General features: G+C 37.6%; 1 protein-coding gene across 14 annotated transcripts in view; it reads right to left on the reverse strand.

Annotated features, from left to right (window-relative positions):
• NBEA (neurobeachin) overlaps positions 1 to 19907 on the reverse strand; it is an 834265-nt gene that overhangs the window by 393214 nt on the left and 421144 nt on the right. For all 14 annotated transcript variants that reach the window (XM_034758618.1, XM_034758629.1, XM_034758620.1 and 11 more), the window contains one exon: positions 5230 to 5294. In XM_034758618.1, coding sequence (XP_034614509.1) covers positions 5230 to 5294 — 65 coding nt within the window. The remainder of the gene's footprint in view (positions 1 to 5229; positions 5295 to 19907) is intronic.

The following is a 19907-nucleotide window of genomic DNA, read 5'->3' on the forward strand; positions in this document are numbered from 1 at the left end:
TAATGAGGGATAAAAGTCAGAATTGGTTACATTTATTGGGAAATAAAAATAAAACACAACTTATACCTAACTTAATAAGCTAAATAAATTCAAAAGCAAAGGTCTGTCTCACCATATGTTCTACCAGATTTTACTGGCTAAACCCCCATTCAGACAGGATCTCTCCCACAGTCCAATGTTGCTTTTTTTTGTTTCTTCAGGTATTGTTGACGACGTGGGTAGAGAGATAAGAAGAGAGAGATGTTTTGGGGCATCTGCCATCTCCCCTTATAGTCCTTTCTCTTGCACAAGAATCATCTCCAGCTGAGGTTCAGCAGATAGAAATTCTGTTTGGACAGGAATCTCAAGCTGTTCCTTTGTCAAAATGTAGATTTTCATCCACATCCTCTTTCCTGCCAAAGAATGGCCACTAATTCAGTTGATGATCCATTTGATTTCACTGACACCCGACTAAGGGGTCAGTTTGTCTTTTGTCCCTGCTGTGGCTCCTAATAGATCCCTGCACCTTCTTGGATATCTGTTTTATATCAGTGGATAAAAATTTGAAGGGCTCTACAGTATTCTGGAGCTCATTTCTTTGGATTTGATGAGACCTTCATGGATTGATCTAGAAGGTAGAGTTTTAGCTTCATGACTTGTGCATTCTAGTAGAGAAGGATAAGCACACTGAACATCTGCTTGGAATATGCAATTCTCCCAGGCAGAAGAGACACTTACTGTCTCTAGCCTTCAAGGGAATAAGTTCATCACAGGATGCACATGGCTTGAAGCCTTCAGGTTTTGGTCCACCATGTTAAGGAGCCCACTACAAGGGGCTCTATATGAGGTGGTGTATGGGGAGGGGGTTGTCTGACCAATAGCGTTATGTCCAGACATGTCAGATTAGTTCACAGAAGTCAATAAAGAGTTTGGAAGGTTTTGAAGAAATTTAGCCTGAGCTAAAAATTAGCAGGTTGGATACTCACCAGTTTCCATCTTGCTGCCAGGGGCAGTAAGAAGGAAGTGAGGGAGGGTTGCGAATATCCCATTCTTTCTGACTTCATATGGGAGCAAAAGGTGGCACAAGATGATGCTCAGCCTGGATGGAGACTGCTACTAAAAAAGCTCCTCTATCGCATTCATGAGGTGCACATGCACCTATAGTGAGTTCAACATTTATACATACTCAAAAGAAGAATAGTACAGATAAATACTTTTGATTGAACTATGGTTTTCTTAAGGTCATCAAAAGACTACTTACAATTTTTTGTGCTAAATACTTTTCACTGGTATGTACTGTGTATCATTGGTAAAAAGTTTCATCACTTTCATTATTGGCTATCATTAGTTTGCTCTGAGCCAATGAATTTCCAAATAATTTGACACGTATATTTCGGCAAATAAATGGACATTTGAAATCCTAATTTTCAGGGAATGATATAACAACTATTAATGGGGTTCTTGATTTGTGAGACTAGTACCATCAACTCTGCATATTCCCAATGTGAAATGGATTAAAGAGGCATGCCTGAAGCTGATACTTTACAATCAAATGCACAACTATAAAATGGGGAATAATTGACTAGGAGGTAGTAGTACTGCTGAAAAGGCTCTGGGGATTGCAGTGGATCACAAATTGAATATGAGTCAACAATGTGATGCAGTTGCAAAAAAGGCTAATAACATTCAGAGGTGCATTATCCAGAGTGTTGTATATAAGGGCATGTCTACACTACCACGCGGGGTCGATCTAAGATACATGAATAGTGTCGCTGAAATCGACGTACTTAGATCTACTTACCGTGGTGTCTTCACTGAGAAGTCAACAGCTGATGCTCTCCTGTCGACTCCGCTTGCGCTCCTCATTCTGGTGGAGTACTGGAGTCGACGGGAGAGTGCTCAGCGATAAATCGACCCCCGCTGGATCGTTCGCTGCCCGCCAATCCAGCGGGTAGTGTAGACAAGCCCTAAGACATGGAAGGTAATTGTCCTGCTCTACTCAGCAATGGTGAGGATTGATGGCTGGAATACTGTGCCCAATTCTGGGTGCCAAACTTTAGGACACATGGGCAAATTGGAGAGATTCCAAAGGAGAGCAACAAAAATGATTGAAGAGTTAGAAAACCTGACCTATGAAGAAAAGTTAAAAAAAAAAAAAACTGTGGCTGTTTAGTCCTAAGAAAAGGAGACTGTGAGGGGACCTGATAGTCTTCCAAGGTGTTAAGGGCTGTTATAAAGAAGATGATGATCAGTTATTCTCCTTGTCCACTGAAGACAGACCAAGGAATAGTTGGTTTAATCTGCAGCAGCGAGATTTAGGTTAGATATTAGGGAAAACTTTCTAACTATAAGAGTAGTTAAGCTCTGGAGTAGGTTTCCAAGGGAGGCTGTGGAATCCCCATCATTGGAGGTCTTAACAACAGGTTGGACAAACACATGTCAGGGATGGTCTAGGTGTACTTAGCCTTGCCTCAGCACCTTGATGACGTTTCAAGGTCTTTACAGCCCTACCTTTCTATGATTCTAAGGACTGAAAAATTTTGCAGTGGCAATGTACAAATTGATATTTAATGGAATTTTCCTAGAAATTTGTCTCGCAAATATTAAATTTATGTTATAACCAGAAGCTCTTTTTATACTGAAAACTACGAAAATAGTAGTGCCTATGAATAATACTTAGCAATTATGAAACTTTTTAATTTTAATTGTCAACCATGAACTAATCCTCATAACAGCCCTTTGAGGTAGGTAAGTATTATCTCAATTTTACACTTGGGAAAACTGAGACAGAGGTAATGTAACTTGTCTAAGGTTAGAGAGGGAGTCAGCAACAGAATCAGAAATAAACTCAGGAGTACCTGGGTAGTAATCCCATGTTCCTAAAACTGGAAAATAGTGCCCGAATGTCATGTAAATCATGACTACACAAATAGAAGCGGTTCAGATATCTATAGCACAACACTACTGTGGGTAAGCTAAAATACAAATATACCTATACATATTATTTAAAAACAGGACACTATTTATCTAAACCCAAGCAACAGGAATGTGGGCAATCTGTTTTTATTTTAGGAGTCCAAACTAATTATTATAATGAAAAATCTTGTTTCATTATATTTCTAGTGAAGTCATTAAAGATCACAATGGTGCACAAATGTTTTGATGCAGAAACAAAAAACAGGAAATCAAAGTTAGGAAACCGTTTAATAACATCCATATTTTAAAACCTGAAGGTGTAAGACTGAATGATTAAAAATTATGAACTACTTCCCTGGTATTTTTAATTTTGTTAAAAAAAGATGAGCTAGACAGGGTTTATTTTGGTGAAACTGTTGATTTATTAAATAGATCATTCACAATCTAATTCAGACTTTTTAACTATTCTTAGTCTTCATTTTGCACTTTAATAATTTAAAATCCAGTCATTATTGGATAGTGATTATATGCAATTTTACATCCCATTAACCGTGCTTTGTTTTAATTATAAAGATCCTTTGTTAGATTCCTTTAAATGATCCAGTTTATAATTTCAGGCTGTCCTAGGGAGCACTTTAATTCATCTGCACATTCATCAACTGTTTATGTCCTGTTAATTGTTGACAACTGCACAATCACATTCTCTAGCTATGATTGATGAATCACATTCACAAGTTTAGCTATTAAGTAGAATAAATATTTATAACAATTTCCACTTAAAGGATTGTTATCTTTATCCCCAGAAGGGTAAATTAAAAACTGATCTGCTAACTGTGGAGCAGAACAAGTGTCCTAGTAACACACACACTCACCCACATATTCTGAAACATGCCTTTGACAAAAATATGTGGAAGAAGATGTACCTACAGATCGTTTGTTTAGGCATTCATTTGGTTGGACCTAAAGAGCAAGTTCTTTAATACTGCTCCTTTTGCTTTGAAGGTTACTGCTAGATGGATGTACACAGCCCACTGATATTTCACAGTTATTACATATGAACTTAAAAAATGCAGTTTTGAAATTTGTTCAGCACTGTCATTTTATTAACGAATGTGCAATAATCAGATCTAATTTTACTATCAGATGATGATGCTGTAAACAAAAAAAAAAAAATGTGGGTGAGTTTTCCAGCTAAAATGGTTACGTTTAAAAACCACGGGAGACAAGCCAAGAAATTTGGACAAAACTATAGAAACCAAGTTTACTTTACAGTTTATTATTATTTAACGTTTACACCAACTGAAAGTCTAGCTCAAGTGTGTAAACTTAGTTTCTAGATAGAGCTGTTTACTGCATTATTTTTACTATGTTTATTAGTCATCCCATGACAAGAATGTACGACTGAACAGCATATGAGTATATCATACAATTAGACCAAAATAATTATGCCCCATCAATAAAGATAACATTTCAACAAGGGAAGATTTGATGTTTCTGTATTGTTAATGTCATACTACCAGTAAAAATGAAACTATAAAACAAACCAGCAAAAAAATCTTCAACAAGTGTATTATTATGAAGCTTTTTGTTCAGCACCACATATAATACCATCAAAGACATCTAAGTTTAAAAGGCTTCTACTCCCTGGCCAATAGAAGCTATACAGGCAATGGAGGTGATGACTACATCTGCCTTGAAATATCTTCTGCCAGCTAAGCCAAAGAGTGCACCATTATTGCTCAGCTGGCTGGACAGAGAGTATTGAAAAATGATGGCACAGAACAAAAGATAAAAGCAGACACAGACCAAAGTAACATTAAAATTACTCTAGTGTTAATAAAGTAGCTTAACTGCTTGTAAAACTAGGTAGCTCACATAAACTTGATGTTCAATTTGTTTTATGTAGTACCTTAGACAGCACCAAGTAGTCTAGATAAAATAATTTCTCATGAACTGAGAGTATAAGGAAGTGCATCTGCACAATGAATATTGTGCTCCTAAAACAGATGGAGTGGCAGATGGGTTTACAGATTGGGCTCCCTAGATCCTCTGTGTAAAACAACCTTGCTACTCAGTAGGATAATGGCTCAAATCTCAAATAAACCTCAAACCTTTACACAGCACACAGGGTGTTTTCAGTCAATTAATAAGAGTTTAACATTTTATACCTTACTAAATTAAATATTTGCTTTGCACAGTATTTGTGCAGTAAATTTCTTTTAATTAAAATGGCCTTTTCTCAAGTCTTTCTGGAACAGATGGTGAGAAAGTAGCATCACCCAATGGAATGAAATGCAAAATGACTACTTGTCCAAAAGCTTTAAAATTAATTACCTTCCTTCATTGATGAGCTCAATAAACGCAAGTCCTGCATTCTTCTGAATAGAATTCTGCCATTCCTAAAGGGAAAAAATACCATGTTTAAAAAGCAGCAAGGGATTTTAACAGGAAGCCTGAATTTGACCTTGATGAGTGTCGGAGGATTATCTGATCAACATTTTGCATGGGATTGTCTGCCCACCATATGTTTTGCCTTTTAAAATACACCTTCGTACTTCTATAACATAATTACTGAAATTCTATCAGTGGTAGACGAGCAGCCAATATAACAATTAACTGAAATATTATGCTGAAGTACATAACAATTTAGAGATATGCAAGTTTCTAATGCCAGTAAATGGAAAGGTTCAAAAGAATACCGTAAAACCAGATCAAGAACACAAATGAAGTCTCTGCTAAGATAAGAGAGCAAGAGCTCAACTCATCCTACTGTCAAATCTGCTTTTTGCTTAGAACGAAAATTTCCCATGGGTGCTATGATCTACCCTGCTTTGAAATGGGAATAGATTAAAGTGCATTAGGGAACTTTTGTGTGTGGCAGCAAAGTCCAAATGCACATTTAGTGTGCAGCAAGTTCGTGTGGGATAGATTTATACCCCATCTCACTGCAAACTAAGTATTTGTATCAATAAACCCTTAGTTTCAGCCCTTCCATTGGCTGACATTAATTCGGTGCCTATCATAGTCTTCATTACTGAGCAAGGCCTAATGCCTCAGCCTTGGGAAGTGATCAACTTTCATCCACCTATCTTACAAATAAAGTAACAGAAGTTGCACAAAGTCACTTCTGTGCAATTGGTACTGATATAAGTCTCTAATACGGCAAATCTTATCAACATAGTCACAGTGTCTTTCAGAATTTCAGACATTTCTTTGTCTGTGGCTGTCTGTAACTACTGGACAAAAGGCCCCTCCAGAGCCAGCAACAGAAAACTGGATTCCTGATTCCCAAAATTCCTCCGCTGTTCAACAAAAAGAGATGTGTCACATCCCTCTTTGTTGGCTGATCCACACATAAGATTATTACTGCTACCATCTACTCTTAGTTCAAGGGATAGAGGTCATAGAATCATAGAACCGTAGGGTTAGAAGGGATCACAATGTCCATCTAGTCTAACATCCTATCAATATTCAAGATTTGTTGTGTCTAAACAACCCAAGGCAGATGGCTATCCAGCCTCTTTTTGAAAATCTCCAGTGAAGGAGCTTCCATGACTTCCCTGGACAGTTTGTTCCACTGTCCTCCTGGTTTTACATTTAGGAAAGTTTTTCCTGAGATTTAATCTAAATCTCCTATGCTCTAGTTTGAACCCATTGCCTGCCCTCTGTGGAAAGAGAGAACAATTTGTCTACATCTTTCTTATGGCAGCCTTTCAAGTAGTTGAAGACAACTATTATATCCCCCCTTAATCTCCTCTTTTCCAAACTAAACATAGCCAGTTCCTTCAGCCTTTATTATTATTATTATACTAAGAATATGCCAACACTTGAGGGTTACAAAAAAGATACTAATAACAGAATACCATAAACTCATGGGTGGATTAAAGGTATTGATGCTATAGGCCCGTGTCTAAAGCCTCAACTCCTGAAGTAATATGATTACATCAGAATCTTTCACTCTTTAATATTTTTAAAAAGTCAATTTCTAGCTCGTGGTTGCAAAAAGCTTGAAAATATGAACCAAGCAAAACTGATACAGTGATGGCTGCCCGACTCTGCACAGAGCCTGAAACAAAACCTCAGTGTCCCATGCATCTCACTGATGTGTTAACTATAACCAGAAGCAATGAAGGGGGCACTACCTACACCACTCCAATAGAGGACTCTGTGTAGGAGGAGGAAAGAATCCACTGGGCCTCAACCCACCTTTCTACCAAGCAGATACAACCTGTTTGATGGGCGACATACTGGGGAGTCTCACTACTGCACTCCTGCATCTCCAGCAGGAGATAAGGGATCCCTGATGCTCTACTGTCACACCTTGGGGGGACAGGGTGTCTCATGTTTCTGCTCCTGCTATCCCTGCTCCAAGGTAGGGAGCGGGGCAAGACTCAGGGGCAGGGCCATTGGGATGCCAGATTGCCTTAGTCCAATCCTGCCTACAAGGCCTAAACCTGAGTAATACAAAGCTTTAATTCCTTCTGCTAAGGAAGTATGGAAAATAACTATTAAAGATGACTTACATTACCATTAACAAATCAAATTCTATTAACATGAAAAAATATTCTCCTCAGTTTCAACCAGCCAGTGTCACTTTAGAAATTGAATGTAGTCAGTGTCCAGTCCCAATATGCTCTAAATATTCAGTAGCAGCCATTTCCCATGTATTTGGAGGGAAGCAAAGAGATGGGAACAATTGAGATGCTTTGAAGAAGCCAGACCTAACTGGCCCTCCTGCTCTCATCTGATAGGAAACCATTATTATAATTGGTCCATCCTCCCATTTTGCTCTACATCCCTGACTCCTTGATCCAATCTCTTTTCTCAAGGGGGAAGAAGCAGTACAAGACTTCCTGGCAGGAAGTTCACAGTACTTCTGTTCATTTGCTTACAGAAGTGAGGGGTGTGAGTAGAGTTAGGCTGGCAGCATTAGGCTCAGAGGTGTCATTAACAGAGGTTTGTACTTAAAAATAGATTGCTATTATTGCTTCCATTTAGCTGAAATCTTAATTTTTGAATTGTTCAGGGACTGTATTTCTCTATTGTCCTTGCATTTTTTTACTTTTTATTATTTATTTGAGTGTATTTCCATGGTGTTTCCTCCATTTTTATTCACATTTTTATTCACTTTTAAAAAAAAATAAGGGCCTGACACTCCACTGTGCTCCCTGTATAGTGAATCATACCTGTGCAAAGTGGATGTAAAATGCTACCATTCTGATCTGATAGCATTTTACAGCCACTTTTCACAGGTGGAAATGACTGCACAAGGTGCAAAGCACTGGAGAACCATCCCTACAGTTAATATCAGTTTACTGGATATGGTCTTCCAAGTTAACCTTTGACAATATCTTGCTTTTTGATATTACATGTGAAAAGCTCAGTAATATTTTGTGTTAAATTTTGTGATAGTTGTAAAAGTAAAAGGTAACAATAACAAGAGTCAACAACTAAACATTTTCTGATGATAAAGATTAGAGACCCTTAAAGTCCTCTAATGTCTATATTTTTCTCAACAGACTCTTGTAAGTGAATAAGTAGATTTTAGAAGTTCTAAAAATCATCTTGTAATTCTCATTCCATTGTAAAAGAGAGCTGAAATCTCAATTAATGTTATCTTTATTGTAGTCCTCTCTTTTCTGTCTCCGCAGTAACTTACTTAGTCTGAATATTTTATTTCTTCCTTCATTTTTATTGCAACATTGAACCTTAATTGAATATTCAGTTCTAAGATTTTAATAACCTAGTTAATTCCTCAATTACAGTACCTTAATCATAACTTCTTTTCAGAGAAACAATTCAATTATTTTGGTCCTTCTGTTTCTGTTCCTTGAATATGCCTGGAAAAAGAAGTCTATGAGGTCAACTCTATAGTTGTGACTTTCCTTTTCTTGGGGGCAGGTTCTCTGGGTTTTATAAAAACTCTCCTGTCTTCATGAAATTCATGTGGTTTAACCCTAGGATTATCCTTGATTTGAATTTCATGTTGCAAGATTTCTTACTAATGGGGTGGTCACATCACATCTCTAAAATCATGACCTAAACCATCTTCAAAATAAAGGCTCACAGGAAATTTCATTTTGATTACAGAAAGTGTTTCCCTGAGGCAGAAAGAATGGATGTGGAGAGGGAATGAAGCCTAAACAAACTTGTCAATACTGATCAGAGTGAGGATTAGGATCTAAGCACTCCAACTCCCTACCATTACCTTTACCCTCCGCCATCCCCTCTCCTCACACTCATTCCTACTGTTAGGGTAGACATAAGATAGAAAAATATGGACCTGAGCAATTATTTTTCCAGGTTCTGCAGCTAGCTGCTGATGAGCAAGAAGAGAAGAAAAGACACGGGGTTACATGTGGGCTAGTCCTCCATGTAAATTTTGAACCAATTTTAGGACTCTTATCAAAGACAGCTCCTTGTACTTGCCTACACTCATAATAAATGAGTTCCAGAATGACTGACAACATGCTTCTGGAAGGCAACCAGCAAATATGGGGACCTCTTGGGATATTGGGTAAATCACAGCAATGAAAGAGAGTTAGGAATTTTTGAAGTGAAATCTATATGAATCCCATTTTTCAAGTGAGACCTTTTTTATAGATGGCACAAAGATACCATCCGGGGTGTGTGTGGGGGGGTTACATTAGAATTCACTGGCTACAGTCTGGGGAGACTAAGGCCTCAGCCGCCTTCTATCTCCTTGACCTGCAGAGAAACTCATGTTCAGCTTTTTCTGTCTCCCTTTGAAGCACAGAGAACCATTTCTCATGGAGTCTGCAATTATACTCTGGAAAAATTGACAAATTTAAATGATAGATTATTAACTCTAATTTCCACTATGGAACGATTGTGCATCTCCACAATTTCAAGATTTTATCTGGTTTACATGGCTGCACAATTAACATTAACCTTTGTAAGTCAGGATTTTCTGAAGTGTAGCAGACTACACTTGTGAGGTGGAGAGTGAGAGCTAATAGGCGAGACTACATGCATTCTGTCCTCCTGGAACCAGCTAGCTCTCTCCACTCTTCAGGATGTACCACGTGGCTGTTTCCCACTTGTAAGGTCTTCGCAGGATATATCCAGTATGAGCCTTTGCCACTCTGGTATCTAAGACCATTCACAAATACAAATGTTCTGACAGGGCAGTCAGTGAGAAATAGCTTGACAGATTAGGAAGTGAAGGGATAGAAGGTAATGTAGCTTTCTCTTTTAGGACTGGTCCAGCAGGGGGATAGAGGATGCCCAGATCAGGATGTCATTGAGATAGGCATAGAGGTATATCCCTTCCAGATAAAAACTGGCCCCTGGAACAACCAGGATCTTCATGAAGACCCACGTATGAATGAGAGACCAAAGACAAGAGAGTGCTGATCACTGAGGGCAAATCAGAGAAAGTGACAGTGCCAGGGGTGTGGGGATGTACAGGCAGGTGTCCCACAGAACAATCTAGCAAAGGAAATTGGCCAGTATGAAGAAACGAATAAACTCTGAAACTTACATTAACAGAGGAAGATGTTCAGGAGATGGAGGTCGAGGATGGGCCAGAAGACATTCCTACCATGAAAGGATTTAATGGGAGGAAAGTCTCACTCCTCTTGCTTGCGGTTAGACCAGGCAAATTACTCTTTCCAGTGGATCCTGAATTTTAGAGTGCAAGGCCCAGGTATTTGCGTAAGCCTGAGAGAGATAAAATGCTTAAAGGGAAAAGAAGCTCTCTGCTTCCTCTATAGAAGGGAAGAACTAGCTCTGCCAAGATTAATTTACATACTATAATTCAATCTAGTGCCGATCTGTACAGTGCACTATACTTTATTGTTTTGGAGTTTTTGATCTGGTTTTGGAAAGGATATTAAATAGTGCATGTAAATATATTTATGTATGGGTGAGAGATTGTGAAAGATATAATCTTGGAAAAGTGTGTCATCCTGACAAAACAGCTTGTGAACACTGGGTAGTGAGCCCAAATTCAACTAACAAACCAGAAATTCTGTCACAGTGACCAAACATTCTGAATAGACTTTGTCTTGTTTTGCTTTGGGTTTCTTATACAAATATTCTGGACCCTATGTGGAGATGACTGTTGAATCAGAACTCTGCAGCAGCTGAGCTGGGTGGAGCTGACTTTGATCTGTGGCTGCCTGGTTCTGGTGCAGTGGGGCAAGACCTGTTAGTGAGGACACCGCTGTGCTGCAGCAGACAGGTTAAGGAAAGCATCTTCGTAGCTGGATTCTAACTGGATTCATGACAGAGATTTAGATGGGTGAGAACTATTTTGTGAACAACAGTTTTGGGTCTCATTAAGCCAGGCAATTAATAACTGGAACTTTGGAGTCAACCGTTCCCTCCCCAACACTGCTGGGGTTTTAGTAACTTCATTGTATTATGTAAATAGGTATTTATCGTGCTTTTCCAAATATAAAGTATATGTGGTTTCCTATTCCGAAGAATTCCTCTGTGTTTTCAAGTAGGGAATAAACACCTATAAAAGTCACCAGGGGATATACATTTTGAGACCCTAAACCCTGAGAGTGGACAAGTTTTAAACAGTGGCTCATTTATTTATTTTAAATGTGAGACCTAGACATCATCTGAATCTGGCCCATACCCTCCTCTCCCTATACTTACTTTCAAATGAGGTCCCAAAGAAAGTTCTTCCACTTCTCTTCTCTTCCAGCTCCTCCCCTAACTCTTTCTGGTGTCAAAGCAGCCTCTTGTTTTTATAGATTGTCCTCCACCCCCTTTCAGGTCTGATCCAGAACCTGAAGACTGAACTACAACCATCTATCCCCCTCTGCTCTGCTAACCCATCTTAACTGACCTACTTAGCTGAGAACAGTCCAGCATTTTTCCCCTGGAGCACTTCACTGGATTTGAGCCACATCCTTTCAGGACACATAGGTGAGAGAAGTTGTCTCAAAGGGTTCCTACATTGGTTACCTCCCACATCCCCACTCCAAGTGTAATCTTTCTGCCTGGTGTCATTAGCAGTAACAAGGGACAGGTTCCGACGATGTCTAACACTTCCATTTAAAATAAATAAAACGAGCCCCTACTTAAAACATGTTCAGACCCAATAGCTCTCTACAAGGGCAGTCTGGCTCTGGGGGTGGCTTTACTTTTTTATTCATGTCAGGCTTAATATTGCAGAGTGGGTCCCAGCTTCAGTCTCTGCCTGTTCTGGTCCACTGTAGTGTTTGTCCACTCCAACACACCCCTTCAAGGATCTTGATACCCTTATAGGGAAATCACTGAGTTTGGATTTTGCACCCATCTTGGTGTTCCAGTTCCTCAGGAAAGAAGGACTTGTAACAGGAGAACCATTCCTAGGGGACCCCTTGGAAAACCAGAACCTATAGGATGTCAGGCAGTGATTGGAAGAATTGTGCAGTAACAACTCAGGTTGTTTGTAGTAACTGGAGGTTGTCAAATGGTTTATGAGGAGCAGATACATCTTGCACTTCAGAGACAACAAAGATCCCATCACCGACCCAAGATCCATATTCAAAGTTATGTTTGTGACTTCCTGGAATATTCTACTTGTACAACTGAATCTTTAAAATGCCTCAAGGAGCACAAAGAGTAAAGGACAGGCACACCTTTGTACAGAATATAGAGTAAATAAATAAATAATAAAAATGGACTGTTTATTTTGGAAGAATACTGCAGCCTAACAGATGTCACTATTAGGAGGATCATCCTTATACACAGCAGCCTAAATGTATAGATTCTTAATTACAAACCATTAGCTTCAATTATTGCCTCTTGTAGAATGCCAAACAAATTCCTCTCCCCTCCTTGATGTTTACATGCTTCAAATATTTGTAAATGGTTTTCATGTTACAGTCCTGTCCAAATTATACACATTTAAATCGAATCCTGCAAACACTTAAGCATGTGCTTGATTTGAAGTCAGTGGAATTACTCATGTGCTTAAAGTGAAGCACATGTCTAAGTGTTTGCAGGACTGTCACATGCTGTAATTAATTACACTGATATACAATTTTTGAGAAGAAATCTGCTTCAGAGATAAAATGTGCTATTTATTATGTATTTTGATGTGCTGAATTCAAATATGACAATTAAAACAACTGATTGGCTACTGTTTCTAAGATATTTACGTTTTTACATTTTATGTCTATGTATATTGTGTAGATAGTAGAGTTTTAATCATAAATTGTAAACCTAGGTCTTTTCATGTGTTTATGGTTGCTTTACATGATAATATTTCACCTGTCCTGTTTATGTAACACTTTAAATATCAGCAAAAGGGTTATATAAATAAAATGTATTATGAAACAAAAGGCAAAAAACTATTATGTACATAGTTTAGTCCTATTCAGTGTCTACTCAGCGCTTCGTGGCTTGTCTCTTGTTTTCATTAAATGGAGCATCTCTTGTCACTGACCAGCAATAGTCTGCAAGCATTGATGGGCTCCATTTGCCCTGATAGCATTTCTCCATTGTTGCAATGTCCTGGTGAAATCACTCGCCATGCTCGTTGCTCACTGCTCCGCAGTTTGGTGGAAAAAAATCTAGATGAGAGTGCAAAAAATGTCTCTTTAGTGACATGTTGCAACCAAGGCTTTTGTATGCCTTGAGGAGGTTTTCCACCAACAACCTGTAGGTGTCTGCCTTGTTGTTTCCGAGAAAATTTATTGCCACTAACTGGAACGCTTTCCATGCCGTCTTTTCCTTGCCACGCAGTGCATGGTCAAATGCATCATCTCGAAGAAGTTCACGAATCTAAGGACCAACAAAGACACCTTCCTTTAGCTTAGCTTCACTTAACCTTGGAAATTTTCCACGGAGGTACTTGAAAGCTGCTTGTGTTTTGTCAATGCCCTTGACAAAGTTCTTCATCAGACCCAGCTTGATGTGTAAGGGTGGTAACAAAATCTTCCTTGATTCAACAAGTGGTGGATACTGAACACTTTTCCTCCCAGGCTCCAATGACTGTTGGAGTGGCCAATCTTTCTTGATGTAGTGGGAATCTCTTGCACGACTAACCCATTCGCAGAGAAAACAGCAGTACTTTGTGTATCCAGTCTGCAGACCAAGCAAGAGAGCAACAACCTTCAAATCGCCACAAAGCTGCCACTGATGTTCGTCATAGTTTATGCACCTCAAAAGTTGTTTCATGTTGTCATAGGTTTCCTTCATATGGACTGCATGACCAACTGGAATTGATGGCAAAACATTGCCATTATGCAGTAAAACAGCTTTAAGACTCGTCTTCGATGAATCAATGAACAGTCTCCACCCATCTGGATCATGAACGATGTTGAGGGCTGCCATTACACCATCGATGTTGTTGCAGGCTACAAGATCACTTTCCATGAAGAAGAATGGGACAAGATCCTTTTGACGGTCACGGAACATGGAAACCCTAACATCACCTGCCAGGAGATTCCACTGCTGGAGTCTGGAGCCCAACAGCTCTGCCTTACTCTTGGGTAGTTCCAAATCCCTGACAAGGTCATTCAGTTCACCTTGTGTTATGAGGTGTGGTTCAGAGGAGGAGGATGGGAGAAAACATGGGTCCTGTGACATTGATGGTTCAGGACCAGAAGTTTCATCCTCTTCCTCATCTGACTCAAGTGAGAATGATTCTGGTGCATCAGGAACCGGCAGTCCTTCTCCGTGGGGTACTGGGCGTATAGCTGATGGAATGTTTGGATAATGCACAGTCCACTTTTTCTTCTTTGACACACCTTTCCCAACTGGAGGCACCATGCAGAAGTAACAATTGCTGGTATGATCTGTTGGCTCTCTCCAAATCATTGGCACTGCAAAAAGCATAGTTTTCCTTTTCCTGTTCAACCACTGGCAAAGATTTGTTGCACAAGTGTTGCAGCATATGTGTGGGGCCCACCTCTTGTCCTGATCTCCAATTTTGCAGCCAAAATAAAGGTGATAGGCTTTCTTAACCATAGTGGTTATACTGCGCTTTTGTGATGCAAAAGTCACTTCACCACAAACATGGCAGAAGTTAACTGCACTGTTCACACAAGTACGAGGCATCTCTGCTCACTTTGGCTAAACAGAAATGTGTCCCTTTGCAAAATCAAACACTGACAAATAAGAGAGCACGACACTGTATGATTTCTAGAGCTGATATAGGGAAATTTGTTCAGCATAGCGATGTAAGCTTCATTAGGATTTCATCATCCATGACTTCTAGGAGTAACATGATGCAATTCATATCATGTATGACGCAATACCAGCTTCAGATTGCATCATTCATTGTTTTGCCTAAAAAGCAAGTCCTGTCCAAACCCAGTCATAGATTTATTCATAGATCCAGTCAAAGATGTATTTTAGTCATTTCTGGTTTAAATTGAGATCCCTTCCCTTTATAACTCACTTATCCTCCACCATTCCCAAGTCAAGGGTCGTATATACTGACCCAATAGCATATCTTGAAAACTAGAGCCAATCAACAATTTTAAGCATCATTTTCGTTCTCAGTGACCCAGAATTAGTAAAGTTTGACTACATTTATTTCAGAAGCATTTTGGCTGTAGAGCAGTGTTACATGCTTAAGTGTTTAAAGGTCTGGAGTTAAACCCTTATAAGTTTAAAAGAAGTATTTATATCAGAAAATTGCACCAATTTAAATCTGTTTTTAAATTGATATAGAATGCAAATACCTGTGTGGACACTCTAATTTTGCTTTAAGACTGGCTTACCTGGGTTTATCTTAAACCTGTTCCTAACTGACTTAAGCTAAACCAAAATAAACCACTCTCAAACTGAAATAAGAGTTTCCACACCAGGATTTGCACCATTTAACTAAATCAGTTTAACTGATACCTGAATAAAACCAATGCAGTTTTTTTGAATAGCCAAAGCCCTACATCAATCATTCTTACTTAAGAATTTTTGTTGTTTTTAGATACATTTCCTCCAACATTCCTACATCTTTTAGTGTTAAAGTGACCACAGATAAACATAGTATTCTAAGTGAGATCTCACCATAGTCATAGAGAGTGGCTATAAATTCTCCAATCCACTTTGTGTACACTGCCCAATATTATTTTGACTTTTGAAACCATAATGCACTGAAAAGCTCATATCTGCTTTACTGTACATTCACTCCAGTGTTTGCATCTACTACGTGTAATTTGTCCACTATTTCTGTAATTCATTCTCTCTCTAATACTATCAACGTAATCTGGCAAAATTTCATTTTTGTAAACCATTTACAGTTCCACAGCTTCTCAAACTATTTTCAAAACCTATTTACACTTGTACTGCAAGACTGAAGTTTTGAAATGTTCTCATCTCTATGAGAGTCTCATAAGAAGTTTTATTTGTTAATTATAAGTAAATCATTTTTGCTCGTTATATGTGAAATTTCCCTCATAATTCCCCAGATGGCGTCTCTTGGGAGATCTTATATGCAACGTGTAATGTCTAAAATCCAAGTCTTTCCTTAAGAAAAGGAATCAGGAACAGATCTTTTCCTTGCAACACTAGTTGCTCTTAAAATGCTTCCTTTGCAGACCCTTGGGTTATGATCCTGATTAAACTTAAAGCACAGTGGAAAAAATCCCTTTTAGTTAATCAGGAGAATAAATGAAACAACTTCAAAACTGCCAAATACTGAAGTTTGCTAGCTATTAAGAATTTCAATTTGTTACTTTATACTTTTAAACAGGTTAATTAGTAATGTATTTTAAATAAAAAATAATGTCTTAGTATTTAAGAAAATAAACCTCTCTTGTTGACAGATAAGGTACAGAAAAATGTAAGTGATATCTGATAAGGCCTTATTATAAAAACTTGAAGAATCCTATGGGATAAAATCACTCAATTTATGCAGAAGCTGTACTTCTGAAGAGGGGAAACTTTAAAAGAAATCTGGGAATAATTAGAAGCTATTGTAGTATTGAAAAAAGATTGGAAAAAATATTGAAATCTAAATCTGCTACATACCAAAGAAGAAAATATAATGAAAAAACCAATGTGAAGCACTTTTTTAAAAAATTGCATGGTTTGAGAAATCTGCCACTCAAAGCAGCATCACAGCTGTGACATATAGCACTAGGCTATGGGGAACAAAGACTATAATCAAGTACAGATCTTGTCAAAAATAACACATCTTCATAATTTTTACAAGAAAATATACTGCATTCAGCATGAAGATGCCTGCTTTATATAACATGCAAGTCATTACATATTACCAATTTTCCAGAAAAAAAAATATATATATTTGAAGAACCATTTGTGTTCTATGTAAATATAAAAAGAAAATAAACCTAAAATTAATTTAGTTTTTAGTCTAATGAAATGGGTGTTGTTATGGCTTGTTAAAAGAAAAAAAAAATAGAGAAAGATATACCAAATATATAGAGAAGAGAAAACAATTATTAAAACCAAATGATGCACTATACTTATAGAAGTTACTTAAAGCTTAAAATGTATTTTTCACAGAGACTCAAAATTCCTTTGGGGGAATGGACTTGATTGCATATCCTTCAGTCTAAAAGGCTACCCATATGAAATGAATTATCCATGACATGTACCTTCAGACATTTGTAATGTGATATTTCATGTAAATTTAGACCATACCTTGGACGTGAGCCACTGGCAATGTTAAGTTTATTCAGGAGCTCAGATAAGAAAAAAAATTCTGACATCCTCGCTAATCTGTAGTCGTTAACATGGAATTTCTAACATAAGAGCATAAAAGCATCTAATTTGCTGTAGCAAATGAAAGGAAAACAAACTTTGCATTTCCCTTTCCTTTTTCAATGTCTAAAGTTACCCTGTTCTATGCAAACAAAATCTTACTTTTCAAAGATTTCTAGATCATCATCTGTCTTTTGAAAGACAAAAATACACACGGCAAACTTCTACAAGTAATTGGGAGAATGGAATACATTTTGAACACCCATTTTAAATAAAGATTTGCTCATGTTATCAAAAAAGCCTTAGTTACAACATAAATATTTAAAAAGTACACAAAACATATAGTGCTTCCAATCTGTATTTCTCAAATCATCTTATGGAGAAGGGCAGGTACCATTATCCTCATTTAATATAAAAATCAGTGGCAGCATTAAGAATGGAACCCAAGTCTCCCGACTCCCAGTTTTGTAGCCTACACAGAGAACCACACTATCTCCATATATGTAGTTTCTCAAAGTCTCTCTCCTCTTAGCCAATATTTTCAACTATTTTCTTCATATTCAAATTATTTAATATTTATTTAGCATACCTTTTTGACAGCTAGTTTTAAAATTAAACAGAAAAGCAAGTTTATTAAATTACTTTATATAAAATATTGCGACTGCAAGTCTGGTGGCACTACTTGGTATCATACAATGTTCTGGGACCATGCTGGTTAGATTCATTGTAGAAGTAATATATTCAGGCTTGATAAAGAAGAAGGAAGAAGAGTTGCACCTCTACGTTAGAACCCCCTGTTGACCAATTCCTATCGGAACATTTCATACCAGTCTGTCAGAAGGCAACAATGTAATGTTACAACAGCAATCTCAGAATTGCCTAGTGACAATGGGGTTCTAAATCTTCTTAATAGGGATGCAAAGGGAACAATCCTTAAATGCTCAGATATGTCAGGTTTGGGGGACACACAGTAAAAACTCTTCTTTATGTGGGTGATTGGGTAGAGAGAAGAAAGCTTGTTTAAACAAAAGCATTACAATTTTTGGTAAAATAGAAACTGAATAAATAATTCTAATTTTTCTAAATCTGTGTACATCCTTTTTCACTTTTAAAAACTGGACAGTTATATATTTTGAATCATTAAATAACTTTTCTAAAATACATAAAAATAGCAAATTGATTTAGCTACATTTGTTAATAGCTTCACTAAGAAGTCTAAAGAAAAAGCATTGCAGAAAGAGCTTAAATTTCTCACTCTTCCTTTCAATCAATATTTGAGGCAAAGTTTCATCTCTAGGGCCCTTAATGGCAGGAATTCCTGGAGCCAGCAAATGAGTAATGTTAAACCTATGATTAGATGATGAGGCCATCAAAGACACTAGACCCTAATGCTACATTCCACTTTATTCCTGTGATTTGCAGTAAAACCAAAGACTAAGGGAGAAGGCATTGTAAGTTATTCCTTCCCTCAAGTAAAGGCTTCAAAAGCTGTTAAAAAAAAGCAGCATGACATGAAACTCAAAGTCCTTAATGGATCTTTTGGAATTTCCCTTGAACCCAGGACTTAACCATTAGGTAACAAATTTTTCAAGTGCCCTGCAGGAGAAGGTTTGAAGTTCAAACCCCACTGAGGATTCCTGCCAGTGATGTATTTTTCTTTAACTTCTCCCTAACCAATATCCATCTTGGCTAAAAGAAAAACAAGATCTAATGATTTCCTTATGGGTACAGGCTTGAAGAAACGTAACCTACGGACTGGCAAACAGCAGGTAAGTTGAAAAAAAGCAGCTACATTCAGTTGTAAATATTACTAATTTTTAGCTCTCTGTACGTTTGACCAGTCTTCACTTATACTGTCACTAGATACTGTACTCATTGTTTGGGCATATTTCACATATGCACAGTGGATTCTACAATACAAACTAAGAGCAAGTACAAGCTTAGTAATAGTGCTGTGTGTGTGTGTGTGTGTGTGTGTGTGTGTGTGTATGTGTGTGAGATATATACAGGCACCTCATTTTACACACTACTCTGTATGAATGTAATTGTTATTTACGCAATTGTGTGTGTGCATTTGTTAAATAATATGAAATAATTAAATCTTTGGAGAAAATTTAGAAGCTGTTTGGGATTGGGGATCTATTAGGGTAATACATATTTGCTGTAGAAAACTAAAGAAACCAAGGAATATTTGTTGATTCTTTAATACAACTATATTTTACAAGATGACAGGTATGTATGAAATCTAGCCAGTAACACATTTTAAATTTAATTAAAATCCAGGGGTGAATTATCAAAAGCACCAGGAGTAGTTATTTCAGTTTCAAAATATTTTTAATGATTTTGTAATCTGTTTTTTCATCTTTTTAGAT

Source organism: Trachemys scripta, chromosome 1 (assembly GCF_013100865.1).
Source record: "Trachemys scripta elegans isolate TJP31775 chromosome 1, CAS_Tse_1.0, whole genome shotgun sequence".
In the NCBI taxonomy this organism is placed as follows: Eukaryota; Metazoa; Chordata; order Testudines; family Emydidae; genus Trachemys; species Trachemys scripta.